The sequence below is a fragment of the Corvus brachyrhynchos genome, unplaced genomic scaffold (assembly GCF_000691975.1).
Source record: "Corvus brachyrhynchos isolate BGI_N302 unplaced genomic scaffold, ASM69197v1 scaffold90, whole genome shotgun sequence".
Lineage (NCBI taxonomy): Eukaryota > Metazoa > Chordata > Aves > Passeriformes > Corvidae > Corvus > Corvus brachyrhynchos.
The window spans coordinates 5,527,934-5,550,828 of NW_008236932.1; the positions used below are offsets into that span (position 1 = coordinate 5,527,934).

The 22,895-nt window shown below is 39.3% G+C and overlaps 2 protein-coding genes across 2 annotated transcripts in view; one reads left to right on the forward strand and one right to left on the reverse strand.

Moving 5' to 3' along the window:
- The window catches only part of LOC103611656 (atrial natriuretic peptide receptor 1), a gene marked incomplete at its 5' end in the record, with an annotated part of 37,237 nt that extends 23,123 nt beyond the window's left edge, over positions 1 to 14,114 (forward strand). Inside the window, 9 exons of the mRNA XM_017728282.1 lie at positions 937 to 1,051; positions 1,916 to 2,018; positions 2,858 to 2,951; positions 3,751 to 3,838; positions 4,591 to 4,730; positions 8,032 to 8,184; positions 8,810 to 8,908; positions 11,200 to 11,291; positions 11,853 to 14,114. Of these exons, the coding sequence (XP_017583771.1) occupies positions 937 to 1,051; positions 1,916 to 2,018; positions 2,858 to 2,951; positions 3,751 to 3,838; positions 4,591 to 4,730; positions 8,032 to 8,184; positions 8,810 to 8,908; positions 11,200 to 11,291; positions 11,853 to 12,002 (1,034 nt within the window). The remainder of the gene's footprint in view (positions 1 to 936; positions 1,052 to 1,915; positions 2,019 to 2,857; positions 2,952 to 3,750; positions 3,839 to 4,590; positions 4,731 to 8,031; positions 8,185 to 8,809; positions 8,909 to 11,199; positions 11,292 to 11,852) is intronic.
- A 977-nt stretch (positions 14,115 to 15,091) lies between these two features.
- TMEM215 (transmembrane protein 215) lies at positions 15,092 to 22,889 on the reverse strand. Its single transcript, XM_008629169.2, has 2 exons — positions 21,921 to 22,889; positions 15,092 to 18,976 (listed from the first exon to the last, which is right to left on the reverse strand). The coding sequence occupies exon 1, from the start codon at positions 22,802 to 22,804 to the stop codon at positions 22,082 to 22,084; it is 723 nt and encodes a 240-aa protein (XP_008627391.1). The 5' UTR covers positions 22,805 to 22,889; the 3' UTR covers positions 15,092 to 18,976; positions 21,921 to 22,081.
- Positions 22,890 to 22,895: the final 6 nt, after the last annotated feature.

Consider the following 22,895-nt stretch of genomic DNA (forward strand, 5'->3'; position numbering starts at 1 on the left):
TTATCTTTGGAATTTGCATGACAACTTTGATTCTGTTTCTGCTGAAGACACAAACCAAACTTTGAGTTACTGCACCTTTGAGTTACTTTTTGAGCATGCATTTTCCTCATGATTTTCTGGATGCCAGTTCAGTTCCCATGGAACATGCAATCAGGGTTTCCTCATAAATCTACCAGTTTTCCCTTTCAGAGCTTTGAAGAAGAGCATATGATAAAAAAATGTAGCTCTAAAACTGCCTTTTGATTAGTTTTGTGAGGTTTAATGGCTAGGTGGATGCAGGGAGAATGTATATATTAGCATCTTCCTCTTGCTCCTGCTTCTTCCTTTCCCTGCCATTTACATGCCCTTTTAGTGGAATCTTGCAGTAATAAGAATTACCTAGAAAAGCAAATTAACTGCTCTCCATAAGGAAAATGTCCATTTTGCATGTGTCTTTTGATCAGTGCTAAATGGCATACACAAGAATGCACCTTGAAATTGAAAACAGATGGTCTGGATATGTAACCGTGTTCTCTGAAATAATTTGCTTAAGAAAAATTGTAACAATGAAGACTTGAAACTGCTATTTTTCCAGTTCTGATAGTTTGTGATAATAGACTAATGTAGTCCTTTTGGTTTCTTAAAGGTTTCCCAATATCTTGCCAGGTTTTTTGTTTCAAATGTTGTTTATGTCATATAAACACTGAGATTAAAGCCTGTCAGCCATTAAAAATCTTTTAGACAAGGTGACCCAGTTTTGACTGGGTTATATGTTTTTTTATCCTTTTTTTTCCTAGTGCTCTTATATAAAAAAAGCTGACTTAGAAGTGATAGGGAAGATATTATAAAAGTGATAATGATAATAGTAATATATTTTCAGTGACTGGGATGAGAACCATAACACTTGTTTCAACATTGTTTAATCCCTTTTTCTCTAGAAAGATGTCATGCATTCAGCTGAATATTCTTGGTGCCCACCTTTGGCAGAATTAGTTTCAGGAAAGACTGAGAATTCTTGCCCATGTCCCACAGATTATATAGAGGTGAGTAAAATACAATATTGTGTACAAAAGTCCTTTATTGAAGTGAATTTACAACATGTCATAACAGTTTTATGGCAATGTTACCTTTGATAAATATAAATAACCCAGAAATCAAGAGGTACAAGTACCTCAAACAATGCAAAATGAAATTATTTAATATCTGTAATAAAAACATGTCATTGTGACAATGAAAGATTCAATTGTCCCCTCAAGTTGCCCGTGTAATACATTATGTTTTTAATATTCAATCATTGATTTTTGTGCAATTTCATTTTATTATAGAGTGTTGAATTTCATACATATTTTATGTTAGTAATATCTAGCTTACTGACAGAGGGCTTTCAAATAACGAAGTCTGTCTCAGGCAAATTATGAGTTTGGTTTGATTCTTATGCAAAAGTCTTTGTCTTAGTAGCCTCAATAAAGTACACCCCCTCCCAGTTTAATTAAATCAGAAAAAGATTGGGTCATCCTTATTTCAGTTTCAGTGCAATATAATTCAGCTTTGCTGGTTTGTAATAACATAAATGTAAAAAACTTCTCATTAGTAGCACTGGATTTTAATCAGAAGTTAACGTTCCTAAGGGGTACTTCAGCTCTTAATCTTTTGGGAATTTGTGTAAAGACAAGTCCTCTGAAAACAGTATGTGACTCCAACAGTGTAACACTGTTTTACAGCACAAGACAAGAGCTTAAGCAGTGTTCAGCAGAAGGAACGTGTATATCTTACTATGATTTCCCACAGCAGCATTTTCATGAACTAATATCCTTCATTCAGCAAAAGCCTGTATAACTCCAGAGACTTCAGTACAGCTGCAGAGAGAGCTTCACACAGCCAGCTGGCACCAAGAAAACAGCAGTGTTAACTTAAAATAATGTTTGTGCTTGGAAAGGTGCAGAAAAAACAATCCATCCCAAAGGCCTACATTTGAACAAGTCAAGAAAATGTTGTACAAGATGAATCCCGTTAGCCCTGTTGACATGATGATGACTCTGGTAAATTTAGCTTTTTAATCCAATTCAATCTGCTCACTCTCAATAACTTTCACCTCCATCCTGCAGAGGGTTTTTTGATCTTATGCCCCTTGTTTGGTCAGAAAATCCACAGTTATTTGTTCTGCTTTGTTGGGGCTGATTGTAGCTGCAGCTCTGCTTGAAACCCAGCTTTCCTTCTCATTCAATTTTTTAACTGTTTCAACTTCTTTGGGGTTGAACTTTTTTTTTTTTTTGTCAATCAAATGTTGTTTGCAAACTATATTCCCCCTTTCCTGTGGCTCAGTGGTCTTAACAGCACCATGGATATAGAATACCTGCATGCTACAAATACCATGTTTACAAATAATTTTGAGCAGAGTATCTCAAGCCCATCATCAGAGAAACAAGATTCCTGCCTCCACACACTATTGCCTCACACAGAGAAGGGATGCAAAAAGTAAAGCATTGACCAGCACAGCAAGATAGTTTATGAAAGAGCATTGTGAACTTTTGCTAAAAGATTGAGACTTAGATACCTTTTGTTTTGGTAAGATTTTGATCCATGTCTGTAGCTTGCTCTCTGCATTGGATTTGGCCCCTAAAGTTTGCATGAAATTTGAAAAGCCTGAAATTGCCTTCTACCATTTTACATGTAAGCAACAACCTCAAATCTAGATTTATAAATTTACCTAAGGAGAAATCTGATCTTTGGATTGGGTAAAAAAGTGTTAGGTGTTTTAGACCTATGCCCTTTTTTATATCTGAATGTTTTCAAAACAGAATCATTCAAATTCTTACACCTTATCCAGCTAAGCATCTGTTTCAGTAAAAAGATGATTTTAGAAAATTCTGTTATTTAGATGGAGAAATATAACAAACATCTGGAGATACTGGTTTCTGAGAGAACACAGGATTTAATGCATGAAAAACAGAAGACTGATCGTCTGTTGTATAGTAAGTTATAAAGAGAAAAATAGTGGATATTCTTCTCAATAATAATTTTATTTCAGCTGTCTAAATACAAACAAGAACCCTTTGATAAGTGATTATTTGATAGGTAACATTTAGCTAGCAAAGAATGAGTGCACTTGTTTCTTGCAAAGATGGAAAGATAGCTACGTTCTATATTTCCCCCTTAGAAATTAGTACACTCATCTGAGAGCTATGACCCCAAAATCCATAGTGCTCAGACTTTGAATCCATGTGGCAGGCCTTTTGCATAGTTATAAATGTTATGGAATTTTAGTTGGTTACTTTTAAAGGCAGTGTATGTTCCAGAATTCTGTAAGAAAAAAGGCATAAAGGGATGGGAATAGCATATAAGAGAGGGAAAAAAAGGGAAGTGAAAGTGCAAGATAGGGGGAACAAAGGTGATTTAAAAAAACCAGAGAGGAGATAGTAAACAAACCTAACACAAGTAGAAAGCACTAGCAAAGAGCTGACAAAGGAAGAATTAGTAAAAGCCCAGCTCACACTATTAGAATCTAACCTTACTCCTTCTTGGAATGTATAGATATTGATTTGTTTGAACTAAGAGTTATGGGCCATGTGAAAAATCTGGATGTGTTATCAGTGAGATTTATTGTGAATTCTCACATTACAGCAGAGCAGATTTTGATGCCAAAGTGTGTTTTCACCTTCATAATATTTTGCATTTATGAACGTATTTTTGTGCCTTTAAACAAACATATTATATTTAATGTGTTCTTTAATCCACATAAAAAGATTAATAATGCTCTACTTTCTACAACAGGTATGTTGCCGAAACAAGTAGCAGATGATCTCAGGCAGGGAAAACATGCACAAGCTCAAAGTTATTCAAGTGCCACCATCTTCTTCAGGTAAATAAAAATGAAAGATAGGACTAGAACTGTCTCCTACAGAAGAAACTTCTAGGCTTTTAATGGAGGTGAAGCTCCTAACCAAGTACAGAATTTCTATCTAAACTTACAACAGGTGGCTCTGCAAAAGAGTGTCTTTCAAAATTCTCACACCTCCCTATTTTTCATTATAATTACTTAAATAAAAAATGGCATTACTCTGGAGCTCTAACAAACAGCAGCACATCCCTTTGCATGTGTTACACATGCATGAATGTATGTTTCATAAGATAGGTCTAAGTGAAAAATCCACTATTTAGCCTGTGTAATGAAAATTTTTCTGTCCTTAGAGTCCACATGGATTTACAGTCCTAATTTTTTTATGTGTGCAGGAAGAAACATATAAATGGCATGCCTTCACTTGTCATAAATGAACAGATATCAAGTTACCTTTTTTCATTTGAAAAACCAAAACATGACCCAAAATAGAAGACTGCTTAGTCTGTTACAGATTAAACTCTACCTGTAAAAATGCTTTACTGCATTGGTAAGCAAAAAGACTCAGGTCAATCTGTCCTTTTAAATGGAAGAAGTCTTTTGTCAATTTAAATAAATGAAGACAAAACTATCCTACAAGAATCTTAGTGAAAGAATTATTGAAAAGAGAAGGTTGATGTAATTGCATTGAGAAGTTTTTACTGTGTGCTTAAGATTAGTAATCAGCAATGATTATGACAGTGGATGAATATGCTCTTTCTGTTGTGTTTTAACAGTGACATTGTTGGCTTCACTGAGCTGTCCAGCACCAGCACACCATACCAAGTGGTAGATCTCTTGAACAAGCTTTATACCACTTTTGATGAGATCATAGATAACTATGATGTCTATAAGGTGGAGACAATAGGAGATGCCTGTAAGTTCCTTAAGCTGTGGGCAGTGATGGGGCCTGGGGCATCAGGATAGTGACTCTGATGATAAGGAAGAATAGCTGAAGGAGATTTGGAAAGCTTCTTACCACTGGCAAGGCCACATAAAACAATTAGGAGATGAGTCCTACCAGAGCCCTAGCAAACTCCAGGAACATTTTCCTGCATACCTTTAATCATTTGTATGATTGATGAGTGTTGTAAATGGGACAAATTAATTGAGTAAAATACCACTGCTTTTTGTTTGGTTCCTATGACTAGTAAGGTCTGACTTTAAGTCTTGGCTGCAGATTAATCCCAGTTGTCAACTTCTGTATCACACAAACACAACTAAAAAATTTACTTTTTACATGGGATCATAGATGCCATACCCTAAGTTTTATAATCTGTCTTTTTTTGCAAAGGCCATAACAATCTTCTTTCTCCTAATACACTGTAGGGGCTTGAGTGCCTCTTCTCTTTGAGTTTATAGGAAAATGGTTTTATATTTGCTACCATGGGAATCTGCTGGGGATTGATTACCATTAAAATTGACTTCCATAAAACCTAAGGTAATCTAACAGGGCTTTTGGATGAGACAGATGTCCTATAAGAGATGTGGAAGAAAAGCCCCACTATTTTTTCTCTGTGGAACTGTTGAACAAATTCCTGAGCATAAAAGTCCTGAACAAATGCACCCCTAAAAGACCTGTTTCTTGCCCTACACAGCAATAGAGTCAAAGAATCACAGAATATCCTGAGTTGGAAGGGATCAACAAGGATCATCGAGTCCAACTCCTGGCTCTGCACAGGACATCCCCAAGAGTCACACCATGTGCCTGAGAGCATTGTCCAAACACTTCCTGAACTCTGTCAGGCTGGTGCTGTGACCACTTCCCTGGGGAGCTGTTCCAGTGCCCAACCACCCTCTGAGTGAAGAACCTTTTCGTGAGGTCTCCCCTCAGTCTCCTCTTCTCCAGGCTGAACAGACCAAGTGACCTCAGCCACTCCTCACACGGCTTCCCCTCAAGGCCCTTCACCATCCTCGTGCCCTCCTTTGGACACTCCCTAACAGCTCAGTGGCTTTTCTGTGTCGTGGCACCCAGACCTGCCCCCAGCACTCGAGGTGAGGCCGCCCCAGTGCAGAGCAGAGCGGGACAATCCCCTCCCTTGCCCGGCTGGTGATGCTGTGCCTGATGCACCCCAGGACACGGGTGGCTCTCCTGGCTGCCAGGGCACTGCTCACTCATGTTCAACTTGCCATCAACCAGGACCCCCAGACCCCCTTCCCACTGTGCTGTTTTCCAGCATTTCATTCCCCAGTCTGTCTGTACATCCTGGGTTGCCCCATGCCAGGAGCAGAATCTAACACTTCCTTTTCTTAAACATCATGAAGTTGGTGATTGCCCAACCCTCTAATTTACCAAGGTCTCTTAGCAGGGCCTCTCTGCTTGTGAGGCAATTTAGTAGCATTGGCAGACTTGCTTAGTATCCCTTCCAGTCCTGTGTCCAAGCCATTTATGAAGATGCTGAAGAGCTCAGGGCTGAGGATGGAGCCCTGTGGAATGCCCCTAGTGACAGGTCACCAGTCTGGTGTCACCCCATTCACTGTAACCCTTTGTGCCCAACCTGTGAGCCAGTTGCTCACCCACATGTGATGCATTTATCCAGCCGTGTGCTGGACAGTTTGTCCAGAAGAATCCTGGGTGGGCCAGTATTGAAAGCTTTACTGAAATCCAAAAAGATTACATCAGCTGACTTCCCTTAATTAGCTGGGTGGGTTATCCTGTCATAAAAGGAAATCAGATTTGACAATCAGGACTTTTCATTCATGAAGCCATTCTGGCTGTGACCATTTACCATATTGTCCTTCAGGTATTTTTCATTACCTCCCAGAAAAATCTTTTCCATAATTCTACTGGGCACTGAAGTGAGACCGACAGGCCTGTAGTGTGCAGGGTTGTCCCTCTTGCCATTCTTGAAAATTTGGACAATATTTGCCAGCTTCCCATAGACCGGAACTTCTCCAGATTTCTATGACCATTCAAAAAGCATTTTCAGAGGTCTTGCAATGACTTCACCAGTTCTTTGAGTACTATGGGATGAATCCCCTCAGGTGCCATAGATTTACAGGGATTGAACTACAGCAGCAGGTCTCACGTAAATTCAAGGTTTATCATTCTCACAGTCATGGTTCTCCAGGTCAGCACCCTTGGACCCCCAGAACCCATCATCAGTGTTTAAAGCATAGTGCAGGAAGCATAGGACAATGCCTAGTTGGAGTCATTGCCTTTTTTTATTATATCTGCCCAATGACAAAAGGTACTGAACAGCCACATTTGCACTGCCTGTCCCACTTTAAGAATTCTCAGTGGAGGGGAGGATGGAGAAAGAAAGGGTTGGAGGGAATAAATCTTATGTAGAAGTAAGAAGGAAATACAAGATTTTTCAGATGTAAGTGTACCGGTTTGGCCAAATTTAGAAATATCCTCTGAGAGAAGGCACAACCACCCCTCCCCCACCAGGTTCGGGAAAAATAAATTTTCCTCAAAGGAAAGTGAAAGAGATAAAAACTATTTATTTAACAAACACATGGGAAAGGAAAATTATGCTAAATAATAAAATCTCTCACTGTGGAGAAAAAACCTGGGAAAGCGTCAGAGTCCTCCCTTTGGTCTCCTTGGAGCTGGGGCTTGGCCCAGGGCCAGGCCCTCTGTGCCCGGTGGAAAGTCCTCCCGATGTGCTCTGATGTTGAAGCAATCACGCAGTCCAGTAGAAAAGGGGAAAAATCTGAAATTCCAGGGAAGGAAAAATTTAACTCTCAGTCTCTCTCCGGAGAAAAAAAACCAGCTGAACCACTGGCCAAAAACTGTCATCGGAGCAGCAAGCTGGGTGCTTCCTCCCTCCCCTGCCGCAGCGGGGAACACCCATTGCTATCTGTGTGTGACCTTGAACAAGCTGCAAACTGCTTTGAAAAAGTTTTGCTCAGTTTTTTCCTTCCCCCTCTCAGGCTCAGTTTAGAGCCATAGAAAGGCACAGGAATTAATTTTTGGGCATAGGCAGTGATATGGGATACACATCATAAGGTCACCCTAAGACATTAAGGTAATTCCACACATGAGCTGTTGCCCTAGCCTTCATTTGTTTCTGGCTTTCTTTGCTCAGCAGGCACAACTGTGCCTTGGGACATGAAGAAATAGGGCTTCTTTCTTTTTCTTATCCTTTAAAATTTTTTTTATTGTAGGCAGCATACTTTAGTAAATCTGTGTGTAATGCCAAAGGTTAACACAGTTGCACTGTTGTGTTAAGATATGGTGGTGTCGGGAGTACCCAAGGAGAATGGGATCCTTCATGCTGGTGAGATTGCAAGCATGGCTTTAGACCTTCTGGACGTCTGCAAGACTTTTAAGATCCCACACAAGCCCAATACCCTCCTAAAGATAAGAGCAGGAATACATTCAGGTATGTTGAGAAAGCTGCAAATGAGTCTTCCTCTGGCTTAACAAATGCATCTGTAGTGGTGATTTCCTCTCCATTTAAAATAAAGTTAATTTTTTGATATGGGATGGAACACATCATAGAGGTCATCCCAACAGAGTAAATTACTGGATACTGGGATATTGGTACCTCAGTTTGGAGTACAACATTGGAAAGATCCCACAGCTCCAGTGCATTTGCTGATGTGAGTTAGAACTGCCATTCTGTATCTGTTACTTGTCCTTATCAGCTGTTCTCTCAAAACAGTAAGTTTTTTCTTGACACTCTGCTCTAGCCTTCACTCTCAGATCCCCAGCTCCTTGATTTAATCTGATGTATGACTGCAACTCCTTGATAGACAGCCAGAGTTGGACATGTCCTGTGCAGTCCAGCATCTCCCAGTTAAACAGCTTACACTGACTTACCAAGAAATCATATTTTTTATGTTTTAAATCACTTGTAAGACAGATGTGTAACCCATGTAAAGACAATACTGACAGTCTTTATCTGGTTAACAAATTAGATATAAGATAGTGTAGGAAGCAGCCATAAGGCTGTATGACCATGTGATTTATAAACACAAAATATCTTGTTTTCTATTTCTTAACAGGGGCAGTTGTAGCTGGAGTTGTTGGAACCAAAATGCCACGGTACTGTTTATTTGGAGATACTGTGAACACAGCTTCCAGGATGGAATCTACCAGTGAAGGTAATAAGGAAAAAACTGCAGGTGGGGTTTTAATCATCCCTGAATTAGTTCTTAAAAAATGTTAGGCTGAGTTTTGAGTCCTGACCTATTCAAATGATTGCAAATCCTTTAAGGATATAAGGAGGTTCTTGATTTCTGGGTCCAGTCTGCCTAGGGACAAATTATGAGAGTGATATTCTCTACAACCGTTTTTGTAATCAGATCCCCTTATTTCTCAATTCTCCGAAAGGGATTTTTGTGGCTTTGAAGTCCTCTACAGTAAAAAAGGTAAGAATAAAATAAAATGAGAGGCAAGTGGTTATGTTCACTGTTTCTATTTGTTGCTCACACACATCTGGATTTATGGTAAAAATATTTTCATTACTCCTCTTTTATTGCTGATAACTTTCTCTGATGGAGAACACGAGAAATAGTAGAACACCATGGGAGCTGTGTCTGTGTTTAACCAGTATAGAAGATTATGTATGTGTCCTCTAGCAAAGAGTTTAAACAGAAATTTTGTGGAGGTATTCTCACTGCTTCTTCCCAGGAGATAACAGAGCTCCAAGTTTACTTAGCAAGCTTCATCTTTATCCAATATGAACATTTGAACCTCAGATTCTGAAATATTTTAGCTGACCTACAAGAACTGAGAGAAACAAATGATAGAGTGATTCAACATCAAAGAACTCTGATATCTTGTTTCCTTTCATTCATGAAATGAAGCTGTAGTAGTTTTATGGCTCACATTACAATGCATTGTAAATGGATTTGAACTAGCCACATACAAGATTCTTCAAGTTTAATTTCATGATAAAAACTGCTGCTTTCAACATCTATCATGATCCACTAAAAACAAGGCAGAAAGGCAGGGGAATGGTCCTAAATGATGTATTTGAAAGTTTTGAAAGGATTTGAGAATCACCAGCATCCATTCCTTCTCACCATTTTTATTTTTCCAAAGCAAATGATAACCTGGGTGGAACAAATATAACTTCATTTTCTTTCTGTCAGTCTCCAAGATAACTCCTTTTATGCTCCTCGTATCAACTTATCTGAACTCCTTTAAAACTAATACATTCAAAATCTGCTTCCATCATTCATAGGTTATCTTTTGTTCTGTATGCCAGTCTCTTTCTCAGATGGTGCATCAACACTATAGACTTAGGAATGAAGACAACATTTTATCTTTCAAGCCTTTATTTTCTCTCCCTCTTTTTCTGGCCACATACATCTGAGGTCCTCAAATTACATTACCATGTTTTAACCTAAGATGATTGCTTTAAAATCGATTAATTACTAGCAATGTGCATTAGAAATGCTATCACCTGGAATCTGAGTGCTAGTGTCTTCTTGTCAAGCAGGATGACAAGTTGAAATATAATGTATTTACTGCAAGGAATATTTCTGAGATATGTATCTATGTATGTTGACACATATATCTCCTGATCTACAGGCAATGTTCTGAGACTCTAAAAAACATTTAAACAAATAAAAGTGGGCATATAAACTGTCATTTTCTGCTACAAGAAAAATCAATTACACAATCTTAGCCAGTCCTACTATCATCTGGGATGTTTTTTAAACAAAAAAACATAATGATTGACTCTGTTTCACAGAATGTTACAGGTGAAAAAACCTGGTTTTTAATTTTTTTAAATTTTGGCAAAATTTTGCTTTCCAGCAAAAGTAGAATTTCTTCTAGCTGTCCTGCTTCTTGGTCCTTCCTCCATCATTTTCACAAAGCAAGACAGGTGAGGTTTGCATGGTTTACATGAAGATAAAATCTCAACTAAGGAAAAATCACCTTTTTAAAAAAAATGTGGAATTATGTTAGTATTGTCTCTTCCAACTGTCTTAATTTACAGGTTTGGAGTCAGAGCAAGGATGGCTGTATCTTTAATGTTTAGACTTTGCTGAAAACTATATATGCAAAGAAAGCACTGGCTCTTTATTTATCAGGAGGTAGAACTGTGTATGGTTTTCTTCACCAGATGAAAAGGATGCTCATCAGTAGCACAGACAGACAACTGTGAAGAGTTACAGAAATATTTTTAGATGCAGAATGTGAAAGTAGTGTTTGTTGAAAGCTCCATATTTGTCCTGAGATGCTCTCACAAACAGTCCAGGATACTGGAGCTTGTGTGCAAACATTTCAAATAACAAATAACAAGGAATGAAAGCAAAGACCTGAAAAAAACCCCAAGGGGGAGTTCATTAATGAGTCTTGAAATTTTTGACACACTTTAGGAGATTGATCTGTCTTAGATGTATAAATTGCTTGCTAATATGATATTTATCTTTCTTTCCAGCTCTTAAAATACAGTGCAGTTCAAGGGCGTACCAGCTGTTGGAGCAGATTGGAGAGTTTGTGTTAGTATGCCGTGGGAATTTACAAGTCAAGGTGTGTATGCAACATTTATACTCAGCTTTTCAGAGAGGAGAGTGTGAAAGTACTCTGGAGTCCCTAAATTTTAACCCATGCAGCCCCCTGTATCTTCTAGTCCTCTACATCTCAAAGTGCTTTGGTTAGACTAATTCCTGTGCCTGAAGAGAGCATGTTCAAGTTCTAAGACAGGACCAGTTCTATGTTCACAGGACAAATCTGGTAAGTCAGAGATGAAGGACTTAGTCAAGCTTGGAAGTCCTGCATGGCACATTCACTGTCACAACTGCCTGAAATCAAAAAAAGGTCTTTCAGAGACATCACAAATCATCATGTGAGTTCCACAAGAGAATTAACATACTTGTGGACCCTGTTTTGAAAGGGACTTCAAAGAATTGTTTTAACTGATACTACTGCTATTATCTTTTAAGGAAAGGTTTTATGCCTCATTTTTCCTCTATGTAAAGTGGCTGACAGGCACATGTTTCTCATTTTGGGATTTGTTTTGAGTTGTAGTAAGAAAATTATTTCATAAATGATGGATAGTGTTATAACCTCATGATTAATATTCTTTCTTAGGGGAAAGGAGATATGGTTACATACTGGCTTGAAGGTAAGAAAGCCTCTGTTACCCAGAAGGCAGTCACCAGCCCTTCTGTGACTCCTCAAGATGCCAACAGAGCTTCATATAGTCCGATACCAGCTGTCCTTCCCGGTGATCCTCTCTGAAGTCCTGCTTCCTAGTCACTCATTAACTCCAGTATCCCTTCTGCTTTCAGTCTGTTAGGTCATCCTGCTAAATTAGAAAATTAGAAAAGAGATAATACACTCCTTTGGCCTTGTGAATGTATTAGCTCAGGCTTTATTAACAGGTGTCTCTCCCAGAAATGGCACTGAAAATACAGAAAAGCAAAAAACTCATCTTAAGGAATAATACATAGAACTGCCCCACCAGCTACCAGGGCAGAAGGTAGCTCCCAATGTTACTTCTTGATTTAGTTTTGATGGGAAATCCTCTGCCAGCGGCCACCACGACTTCAAAATCAGCTGGCTGGACATTCCAGCCTGTGAGGTGCTCCTACAGGAAAGGAGACAGCATAGTGTTGCTGTTTAGTGGTATCAGAAACCTTATGGGTGTGGTTGGTTTTGTGCTGTGAAAAATGAGGTGTGTATTGTGTGACAAAGTAAGATCCATCAAAAGAGGAGGATGAAGCAGAGAAATTATAGTGGATACAAACTGAAACAAGAATCCGTACTCCTGCTTTCATTTAAACTCCATGGTCTGGGGCATAGAAAAAAGAATTAAGTCTGCTGTTTCCATGCAGCCAATTCCTAGTGACACCTGCCATCTTGTTGCAGAGACATAAAAATCTTGGGAGAGAAGTGCAAGACATTGTATGCTGTTACTAAACAGGATAAAGTTCACTACAGCTGCTCTTGTCTTTGGCCGCTCTGGGATTTCTCTGAAAAACAACTCTTAACATTAGCTGATGTTATGGAGTTGCTTTGATTAAAGTAGCAGTGAACCTACTGTTGCTGGATAGCTGTCTGTCAGTGAAATCAGGCAGCCCTCTGAGTCACTGTGTAATTTAGAACACAGTTTAGGAAAGGTCATTCCTGAGCCAGCATTTCCTGTAAAGAGAGAACTATCACTACAAGTGGAGTAATCTCTAGATGAGCATGATTCTGTGAGCATTGCTGGTGTTGGCTTTCTTTAAACACTTACCTTTCAGGGCTAATATATTTTGAAGAGTTTAGCCAGTTCCAGTTTAACTGATTAGCAAACAATCTAACAGCATAAGTGAAACAGAGACAAAGGATATCAAGAGTCACAGCCGTTCCACCATAATGTGAACTAGACTGGATAAAGCTAACTGGGAGGAGATGAAAAGGAAGGACTTTGAGTGACATAGCACCACCTACTCCTGCTTATTCTGCTTCCTTACCCTCCAGTCTGTCCCTGATCCTAGGTACAAGTACAAAAACATGCATGAAGCTGCAATTTTTCTGGTATAAATTTGTGCAGTTTAAACAAGCAACTGACTGCTTGTTCATGTTCCCATGTAGCTAGCATAGCCACAACTTTTAATTGCAAGTATGTGCTGTGTGATTGTGATAGTGATAGGAGGGTTACACTACAGTCTTTCTTTGGCTTCTGTGAGAATTAAATGCAGCAGTAATGATAGATTTTTCAGGGATGCCTAACAGAGGTAGAAAGTTAAATCCTTCCAAATTATGGGAGATTTTTTCAAAATACATAGAAAAGACGTAGAAAATTCTGAGTGAATTTATGTCTCAAGAAGTGTGTGACATTCTGTATCTGCCATGTTGGATACAGAATGGTTCTGAATGGAACCAGAATCTCAGCACGGGAGACAGACACAGCTGACTTTGGCACATGAGATCCCAACATAGAGTCCTGCCAAATTTTTTAAAATCAAAATTTTTAATTGGTTTCACATTTTTTATAGGCTTCCAAATTCCTTTCTCTGTTTTTAATTTTCATATTAGAAGGTACAGTAAATTTACTGTTTTTGTAATCTTAGCAGAATAAACTTTTCAGTTATCAGTAGTCCAGAGATATCCTCTAATACAACTATTTCCATTATCCAAATGCTATCTAGAAATTGTGAAACTCTCTGCTGTATTATAGTGCTTCATGTTGTATTAAATAGTTTACATTATTCTTTTAATGAGTTTGGATTTGTTTACATTTTTATTTAAAAGGTGCATATCCGTATCAAATGTGGATGTGAAAACATATGCTTTGTCTGTATATTACAGTTTTAACTCCTCTGCTTTATTTTAATGTTGTCTGTAGAATAAAAACTTTAAAACACATGTCTTATGAGTTTAAAGTCTTCTAAATATAAATGAGCGATGAGGGACCAATAGAAAGCTTGCTGTATTGACAGCTTCCACCACTGACAAGTCCTTGGGTAGTATTCAAGTTCTGCTGAAGACAGCAGAGACTCTTGCTGACTTCAGGAGGCTTAGAGACTGGTGGTTTTCTGTAAAAGAGGTACAGTTTGAAGAGTGCTTGTGTCAGCCTACCTCAGTTTTATTGTTACTTCCTGATCCTCTCCTCAAACAGAGCATCTCCAGAATGAGAACTAGATTGTTTTCAGGACCGTTGAATCTGTCATATGTTTCCTGCAACTTCAAGCAGTAGTCCTTATTAATGTCTGTTTTTCTGATGACTGTGATGATATGACCGAATTTGGAAGATAGAAGTACAGTAGTGAACATTACAGATAAAAACAGAAGTGTCCTCAGTCAACTTACAAGATTTTTTTAAGATTAATTTCAGACATTTTGACAGATGTAGTCAATGACTACAGCCATATTTCAGATGCAGGAAAGCATTTACCAGCTGGTAAAGCTGAAGTATGATAACCAGCACAGTGCTCATCTGTGAGATGCTTTAAATCCACAGAGATTCACATCCCAGATTTGGAGCTAGTCAGCTAATTCTAGCAAGCATTCTTTTCTAAAATGGTACTCTATACTAGAAGTATGTGATGTGTTCTTCCTTTTCTTGATGATTATACCCCTGCCAGAAAATGGGAAAGCAATTGCAATAACAGAGCGGAAGAAGTGAAGGTGGTATGTACTTTATAGATCACTTCATTTCTTCACTCAGTGGCCATTCATTTTCTACAGTCACGCAAGATAATACAGAGGATAGTAACACTCTATTCACGATGTGGTGATTTTATGGAAAGATTGTGCATTCTGATTATTGTTTATTGCAGTTCTATCTACCTGGCAGTGAGAATGCAGGCAGGAACATTAAAAAAATCACACAACACAAAAACTGACTTATGAAAGTCTTTTATTAGATTGATAAACCTTCACTATATTGTTTAAACTTGAATAATGAGGAACAGACTGAATAATCACAATATTTTAAAAAATCACAACAAGTAAAGCCAAAAATTCATTAATGTATTTCCAAGTGTAAAACTTCCTAGATTTTATTCACACCATGGGCATTGGAAAAAGACTGTGTTTTGCCACCAAAAAATTATTCTTTATCCCCTAGATTAGGTAGCAAACATATTTTAATTAGTTTGTTACTGGTGTGTGTGGGGGGAGGTCTCTGGTTCCAAGGCTCCTTTTTTTTTGTAAACAAAAAAGTTATCTGCTTCCTTGTACAGCTAATTAGTCAAATGAAATAAATTAATTTATTTAAATAAAAGTGAAGTGAAATCAGGTGTCCTTTGCAAACAATGCAGGGGCATAAAATGAGTGTTAAGCCTGACTGTGCTGTCAAAGGATGCAGCATCTCTTTAAGATCTATGTCAGATCAGTATGATATTTCCCCAGCTTGTAGAACATCTCTTCCACCCACTCAGACCCCTAAAAATTACTAATAGCCCTTCCATCTGAATTGACCTCAAAAGTAGAAATCTTTGGTTTTTTTAAGAGTGTCTTTCTGGGGCTGTCCTTTCAAACCTGTAAAAAAGACAAGGCTATGCAAGATTGTTCTGATTATACTCCAGCTGAGTACCATCTGCTTTTCAGCTAATGAGCACTTCGTCTTCCTAATTCCTCTCCCAATTCTTCCCTACTTCAGTATAAAACGTTGTATTGTACTTTTTTCTAAAAATTCTAAATTGGAATTCAAAGATAAAATGCTTTGCAATAAAATATTCTCTCCAAATAAAATATGGGAAAATTGCCTTTCCTCCCAGTGTAAATTTTGGTTTAAATTTAAATGCACTTTCTGATGTAGAGACATAAAATGACCAGAGTTTTAAATGTGAAAGAGTGGGTGTTTAGAATTTGTTTGAGTGGCAATCCTAATGACTGAAACCTTCCTAAGAACACCGATGAGTCTACATGATATTATTTAATGTCCCATAGCACAGTAACCACAGTCCTCTGGTTCACACAGCAAAACAACCTCCCCCACCTTCTTTTTGTACATCACCTTTCCACTGCACTATGTCTTAAACACATATGCTATCCTTTTTGGAACTGAATTCCAAAGACTGGATTCAACAGTTTTCATAAAGCACTAAGTTTGACCTTCAAGGTCCACATGAAATGCTTCGTGTTACACCTTCGTGAAATCTGCCCTGGATTTCAACAGCAACAAAACAAGTATTTCCTACCAGTGAGCGCCAAATACGAAGCTAATGTGGGAGCATCCTTATGTTCATGACTGTGCACAATTGCTGATTACTGCTGCATTTCATACTAAAAAACAATGGTGGGAAAATAAGTGTTTTGGTGAGATCTAAAACCAGCTCCCTACTACAGGGTAATTTCTTTCCTGTAGTTCTTGTATCATGCCTTCGGGCAGGAAAACACTCTCTGTCTCTACCTGAGGAGCCATCTGGGTAAGCTACCTAAGATACAATGCACACATGGAACAGAGCACTAAACACACTGCCTTTGTGACCAGAATTTAACACAGTTAACCTGACAAAGTAATGAAATTGTGTGTGTGATGCCTTTTTGGTTTCTTTTGCTTTTATGACCTCTTCTGTTCTACTCTTACTAGAATATGTGAGTACAGAGCCAGATTTTCAAAGGGGTTAACCCTTTTTTCACTCCCTAAAGAGTGAAAAGGACACTTCAGGTTGAAAAAAATGCTAGAACTGAATCTTTCAGAATTGACTAAAGGTTCAGGGCTTTTATGAATGGTTTGAGGAAATGCTGAATGCAAAGCACTGGAAAAATTCTGATTTCAATTACCAGGATTTCCCGGTGGCCATACTGAAACACAGACCCGGCATGTCTTAACTCTGTTGGAAGAACTATGTGTTCTTAAAGAGCCACAACAGAGTTGTTCTTAGAAAAAGTTTTTTTCTCCTAAAGAACAGAAGAAATTTTAAATTGCACCAACAAGCTTGAGGCAGAAAAGCTGGGTAAGGTGTAGGAAAAACACCTCTGAGGAGATCTTAAATTAATATGTTGCTATGATTGTGCATTCTGTTTCCTGCCCTTGCAGACAAATGTACAGCATATATACACACACCCATTCAGGGTACACTTTGTAAGCAAAAACATTAAGCATAAGCACTTCTGTGTATCTGACACAAGGCTAATCCATGCAACTGTTCTGAACACAAAATACATAAAGATTTAAAAACTAATGAAAACTGCATCTCCATATCTGGTAACGGTACAGAAGGTCTGAAATTCTACCACTGATAGGACTGCTAAATTAAAGGTAATGCTTGCCAATGAAAGCTTGCCAGGGTGCATGAAAAGTGACTTCTCAATCCACTCTCTGTGTTTTCCAGACATAAAAGAGCCCCTACCACCAGAGAAGTAACACACCCGCTGACAGCTCTCCCAGTAGGGATTGCATGTTCAGACTGGTTGCAGAATGGAAACGGGCTCAGCATGAGCTGCTTTGCAGCTGATGCCCCATGCTATGTGTCAAGAGAGCACCTCTAGCCTACATATTAGGAAACTCCTCCACAAGTTTTAATACAATTGATATTAGAAGCATAGATAGAAACCTTTCAGGACTCAAAAGTTTCCTATGCCATGGCTTTACTGGCAACATGCTGAGAGTCAAGGTCCCGTGTGCTGATTGTGCTCTGCAAGTAAATAGGTTAGTCTCTACATGGACATGAAAATCAGGTTGGAAATGCTCGGTGGCCTGACAGTCACCCACCTCTAACCCATCACAAAATTCCAAGCTTGTGCTGCAAGAACTGACAATATAATTGAATGTCTCAACATAACAGCTTAGATTGGATGGATGATGTAGGGTCAAATTCTACCACCCTGGCCAAAAGCAGGAGCTCAGTCTGCCAAGTCTGGACTATAGCAGCAGAAATGGTGAGAGGGGGTCACAATAGCTGTTACTCCAGTAATTACAGCATAATAAATAGTTACTGGAGGCACAACTGCAGAGAGTTTGGATCAGAGGGGGAGGAACTGCCTCTGCAAGCGTATGAATTTTTGCAGAACGCAGATCAAGAATACAATACCAGTCCTGAGGGACACATACTCTAAGCACACTCACCTCTCGCTTGTTCAGTTCCAGGCCAAAAGGACCAGCTATTATTTTGCACTCAGGAGGACAAAGTGCATGCTGATTAAAACTTCAAATTGTCTGTTAAAGACTTTACAGTGATCAGCTTGTACAACTGGAAAAATACTACTTGTGACAACAGAAGTTTAAACAAAGCTACACAAAATTGCCTTTTGTTGATCTGCATATCATATTGTCTCTTAAAAGAAGTTATACTACACTGTAGCACTATGATAAATGCTATTCCAAAAATAAAGTTTATATATCTTAGGAAACTTCTCTGAGTGTACAAATTACTGTTTTCCTTTGAATGCTTTATACACCATGTCATCCATACTTTAGGACCAAGCAATATGTGGTTCACAAGGCATTTATCCCCTAAGACTTTTATCCCCCAAACAGAGCTCCCCTACAACTTCATGTGTTATTTCGAAGAGAGCATTGAGGAGAGAAGTGGGACTTTGATCTGGCGGTTTTTTATAGCAAGAACAGAAAGAAGCTCTCATCTCTGGTTACAGTTTAGAATCACTCCCCAAGATGTGGTATCCTGAAGCCAAATTCTGACTAGAAGCTGCCTCTGAAAAGCAAAGTGATTATTCCTGCTTGCTCAGGTACTTGATCAGCACGGGTACCACAAGTTCTGGCGTCCACATGAGCTGAATGAAAATAAAGTCCAAGGTGCTCTCTGATCTGGGAATGTTATCTGCATAAAAAATTTGATAGTGCTGTCATGATGTCTGTGATCAAATATGCAATAGATTTCTACTGGCAAAACTGTAAAAAGTTCACTTTATTAAAAATAAACCAAACCAAAATCACAAAACCCTCCAACAACAAAAACAAACAAACAAAACCAAACCAAGCCACCATAACACTTAACCCTCCCTAAAAACCAAAAAATTTAAAGCCCTTTCATTTTCAAATTAACAAATTCATGCTTTTAAAATGGCCAAGTTAATCCATTTCCATTTCATTCTCTGCTAAACTAGCAGGAGAGAATGGAAAAATAAAGAAAGAAGTTTCAGAGGCAGTATTAATTTATTTCTCTAATTTCAAATTCTCACACATTCAATAAACAAATTTAGTGGATTATGGTATATTAGCCTGGAAATATTGCTTAAAGTTGTATTTTATTATGAAATCTTACCTCAGCTGAATGCATGGAGGGATGACACTGCCTGTAAATATCACATTTTAAACACACATTTTTTTATACCTCTTTCTGTATTATGGGAAGTTTTCACGCCCATTAAACTTTGCTTTAATACAAGCATTCTCTTGTTTTTACACTGAGAATGGAATAAAGCACATGACTCAGATCTGCATGTCTGTATATCAAGTTACATATTTACTATTCCATTTGTCACTAGAGTTTGCTGTCTTGTCTTGAAAAAATCCATGTAACTTTTGACAGAGAACATCTAATCCTAGACAAAATGGAAAAACTTGACTGCTTCCTATATATATTTGCAGAACTGTACAAATCTAGGTTCCCAGCTGGCTGGTGCCTTGCTCTCTTATGCAAGGCAAGCGATTACTCACAACCCTGTCAAAGGCAGCAGGCAAGACCCAGTAGCCTGTTTTCGCACGGTGGGTCTGATTTTCAGGGATGCTGAGCACCCCCAGTGAGACCCTCACCTGCTTTTCTCAGAAACAGAAAGCAAAAGACCCTACTCCTCATCATGTTCATCAGCAGTATTTTAGCTGTTGGCTTCAGAGGTCATGAAATCAAACTTCCTAGTGCCAGTAAAGACTTGCTCTGTACATTGCAGAATAAGGTCCTGCAGTGACTAATCCTAAGCAGGAGGCAAGCTGCTGACAACAACTGAGTACTTTTATGTGGAAATTGAACCTGTCAGGGAGAGGGTCTGTTTTTGCAGAATTCCTCTGCTCATTGGACAAAACCTGTGCTGTGCAGAGTGCAGGTGTTAATTTATTACCACAGTACTGTTGCTGCATGCCTGAGCAGCAGAGCGGCCTGTAACCACCTATTCAGAGTCTTTGCCTGACTTAAACTAGCTAGTGTTTTCAGAATTTATCCTAATAGTATCCAGATGCCCCACCAAAGCCTGGCCAAAGTGTTAACATTTTATTTGGTCTGAAAGACACCAAGTTCTGCAACGTAAAAAATTTTCCTCCTTCTGGAGACCTCTTCAGAGACTGGTTGTCTGTTACGATTTGATGCAAGTTTCTCAGCAAACAAACAAACAAACACATACATACACACAAATATATGTATAAAATTTACATTCACTTTCCAAACAATTCAATGGGCATTGAAAGCCTCATTTGAGTACAAAATTCCTTTCAATTTTCTGCACAACATCTCAGGTTGCTATAAATGAAAGGCTGTTTTTTCTTATTTCCTACTCTGGTAACTCAGTACATTTCTCCAGTACAACTTATGGTTGACAAAAACCAGCTAAGTAGGAACAATTATTAAGACTTGCATCACACAAGAACTTTTTGGAGTTCTGGGAGTTTACTTAGAGGAACTGGGGCTTTGTGAGATGCTAGCAAATTATTCTATGCTTTAGCAACCATTACCCTAAGTCCTTAACACTTAGCGTAGCTGCTTAGCATGCCCATTGTGTTACACCACATCTCTGTTACCTACACCGTAGAGGTCAGGTAAGATGTTTATGCACAGCATGGAACATGCAATATAGTGTTGGACAGAATAGCCAGGATTTGTATTTCAGTATGTAAACTGCAGGCTCTGAATCTGAGTGGTTAATCCTCATTACTCACTTCACATTTTCTTGCTATGTATCCATAAGCTGTGACAAAAACATCTATCAGTCAGGTCCTCTGTTCCCTTCTCCCAGCAAAGCATGGCTTTGAGACCCCTGAGTGGACTGTCACCATGCATTCCCCATACAGAAACATCTGGCATTTTAGAAAAGGCACAAGAAAATGGCATTTTCAGAAGAGTCAGATCCCACTCTGAACATAACTCACAGAAGTCTATTCCTGAAGCGATTTTTGAGGTACTGAAACATATTTTAAAGACCTGAGTTCACTGACATCTGCTCCTAGTCTCTGCAAGAACTGTGTCATGTTAATGTTGCATTCTCCTTGTCAAGTATGCCTCTAAAACCCAAAAGTGTTAGAAACATTCCAGTGAACTCAAGACCAGTGGAAAATTAAGCTAACACCTTTATGTTCATGCTATTGATGATGGGTTAGTCTCTGAAAGCCTAATCTGGTTCTTTGAGCCCATCTGGTTCCAAGGAGTCTTTCAGAAGAGCCCATGGGGTTAGGATATCTATTCCTTGACACAAAGGAAAATAAAATCCTGCCAGGATGAAGGGAGAAAAATGACTTCTACATTCCCTAACATAGCCAGCTATTGGAGTTTATGCTGACATCTCTCAATCCCTCCCAAAAGGAAGTGACAGTACTTCAAACACTTATTCAGCCATAGAGCACCACATTCTTTCCTACAGACAGCTCCAGAGTTTCATTCAGCTCTTGATTTCAGCTGCCAGCCACTGCTGCCCTCAGTGTGCCTACAGGCTTGGGTACGATAGGCAGCAGGAAAACAAAAGGGAGGAAAAGGGAGAAAATGAAATTAAAATGCAATTTCTTTTTTTCCAAAATGAAAAATTGAGTTCTTTAACCTTTAAACATGCTTGTTTACTTACAGAAAGTGTACTTCAGGCACAAGAGGTTTGAGTATCAGTCATATAACATGTTAAATTGAAATAGTATCGGGATTGTCCCATGCAGTCAGCTATATTATCCCCTATCAAGAAGTTGAAGTTGCAGTTTTCGTATACATATATATATATAAAGTATGCATCTTTCACACAATGGTCTCCTGGTCTGAGTTGACTCCAGTGGGGTTTATGTAACAACAGTACCTGTCATAAGGGCTGCTATCCTTGTAAGAGCAGACAATGATACTGTCTTTAGGAGCCACAAAAATGTTGTCTTCAATGTCAGGGCAAGGAGTGCTGTCCCTGCTGGGAGAAGAGCTCTTCTTCTCCAAGGCACTGTATGTGGAGCCATCTCCCACGAACACATTCTCTGGCATCTCTGGGTAACAGCTCTCCAGGTATTTCAGCATCTCCTCCTGCTCCACCTTTTTGGTGAGGCTCTTGCACTCTGCCGTGGCAGCGGCGGTGGTGCTGGTGGTGCAGATGAACACGGTGTCCTCTCCCCTCAGCCCTCTCCTGTCCTTGCGGTAAGCTTTCCTGGCCAGCTCGTCACAACTTCCCTTGCCAGACTCCAGGTCCGAGGGGGTTCTTAGCAGCTCCATGACATCCCGGTCCTTGACTTCCTTACAGCACGGACGCATGTTCTCGGGACATTTGGTGCAGCCGTCGGTCTTTCTGGTGAGGGCAATGGCGGCGATACCCGGCAGGCAGATGGCCGGCCCGATGGCCAGCAGCGGGATATCTCCCAGGGTCTCTCCCTTGATGCCAGACACGGTGAACATGAAGCCGAACACCAGAAAGACGCTGACCAGAGCCACCACCAGCCCCGTCCGGGGGTTGATGTCATCGGGTCTCAGGGTCCGCGCCATCCAGCTGGTGCGCACGGGGACGCTTCCCTCCACCGGAGCGCCCCTCGGGGCAGAGGACAGACGCTCCCCGGCAAGCTTCCGAAGTTTCCCG

Excerpts from the sequence above, each read along its gene's own strand:
- TMEM215 (XM_008629169.2), bottom strand. The coding sequence starts at position 22,804 with ATGGCGCGGACCCTGAGACCCGATGACATCAACCCCCGGACGGGGCTG.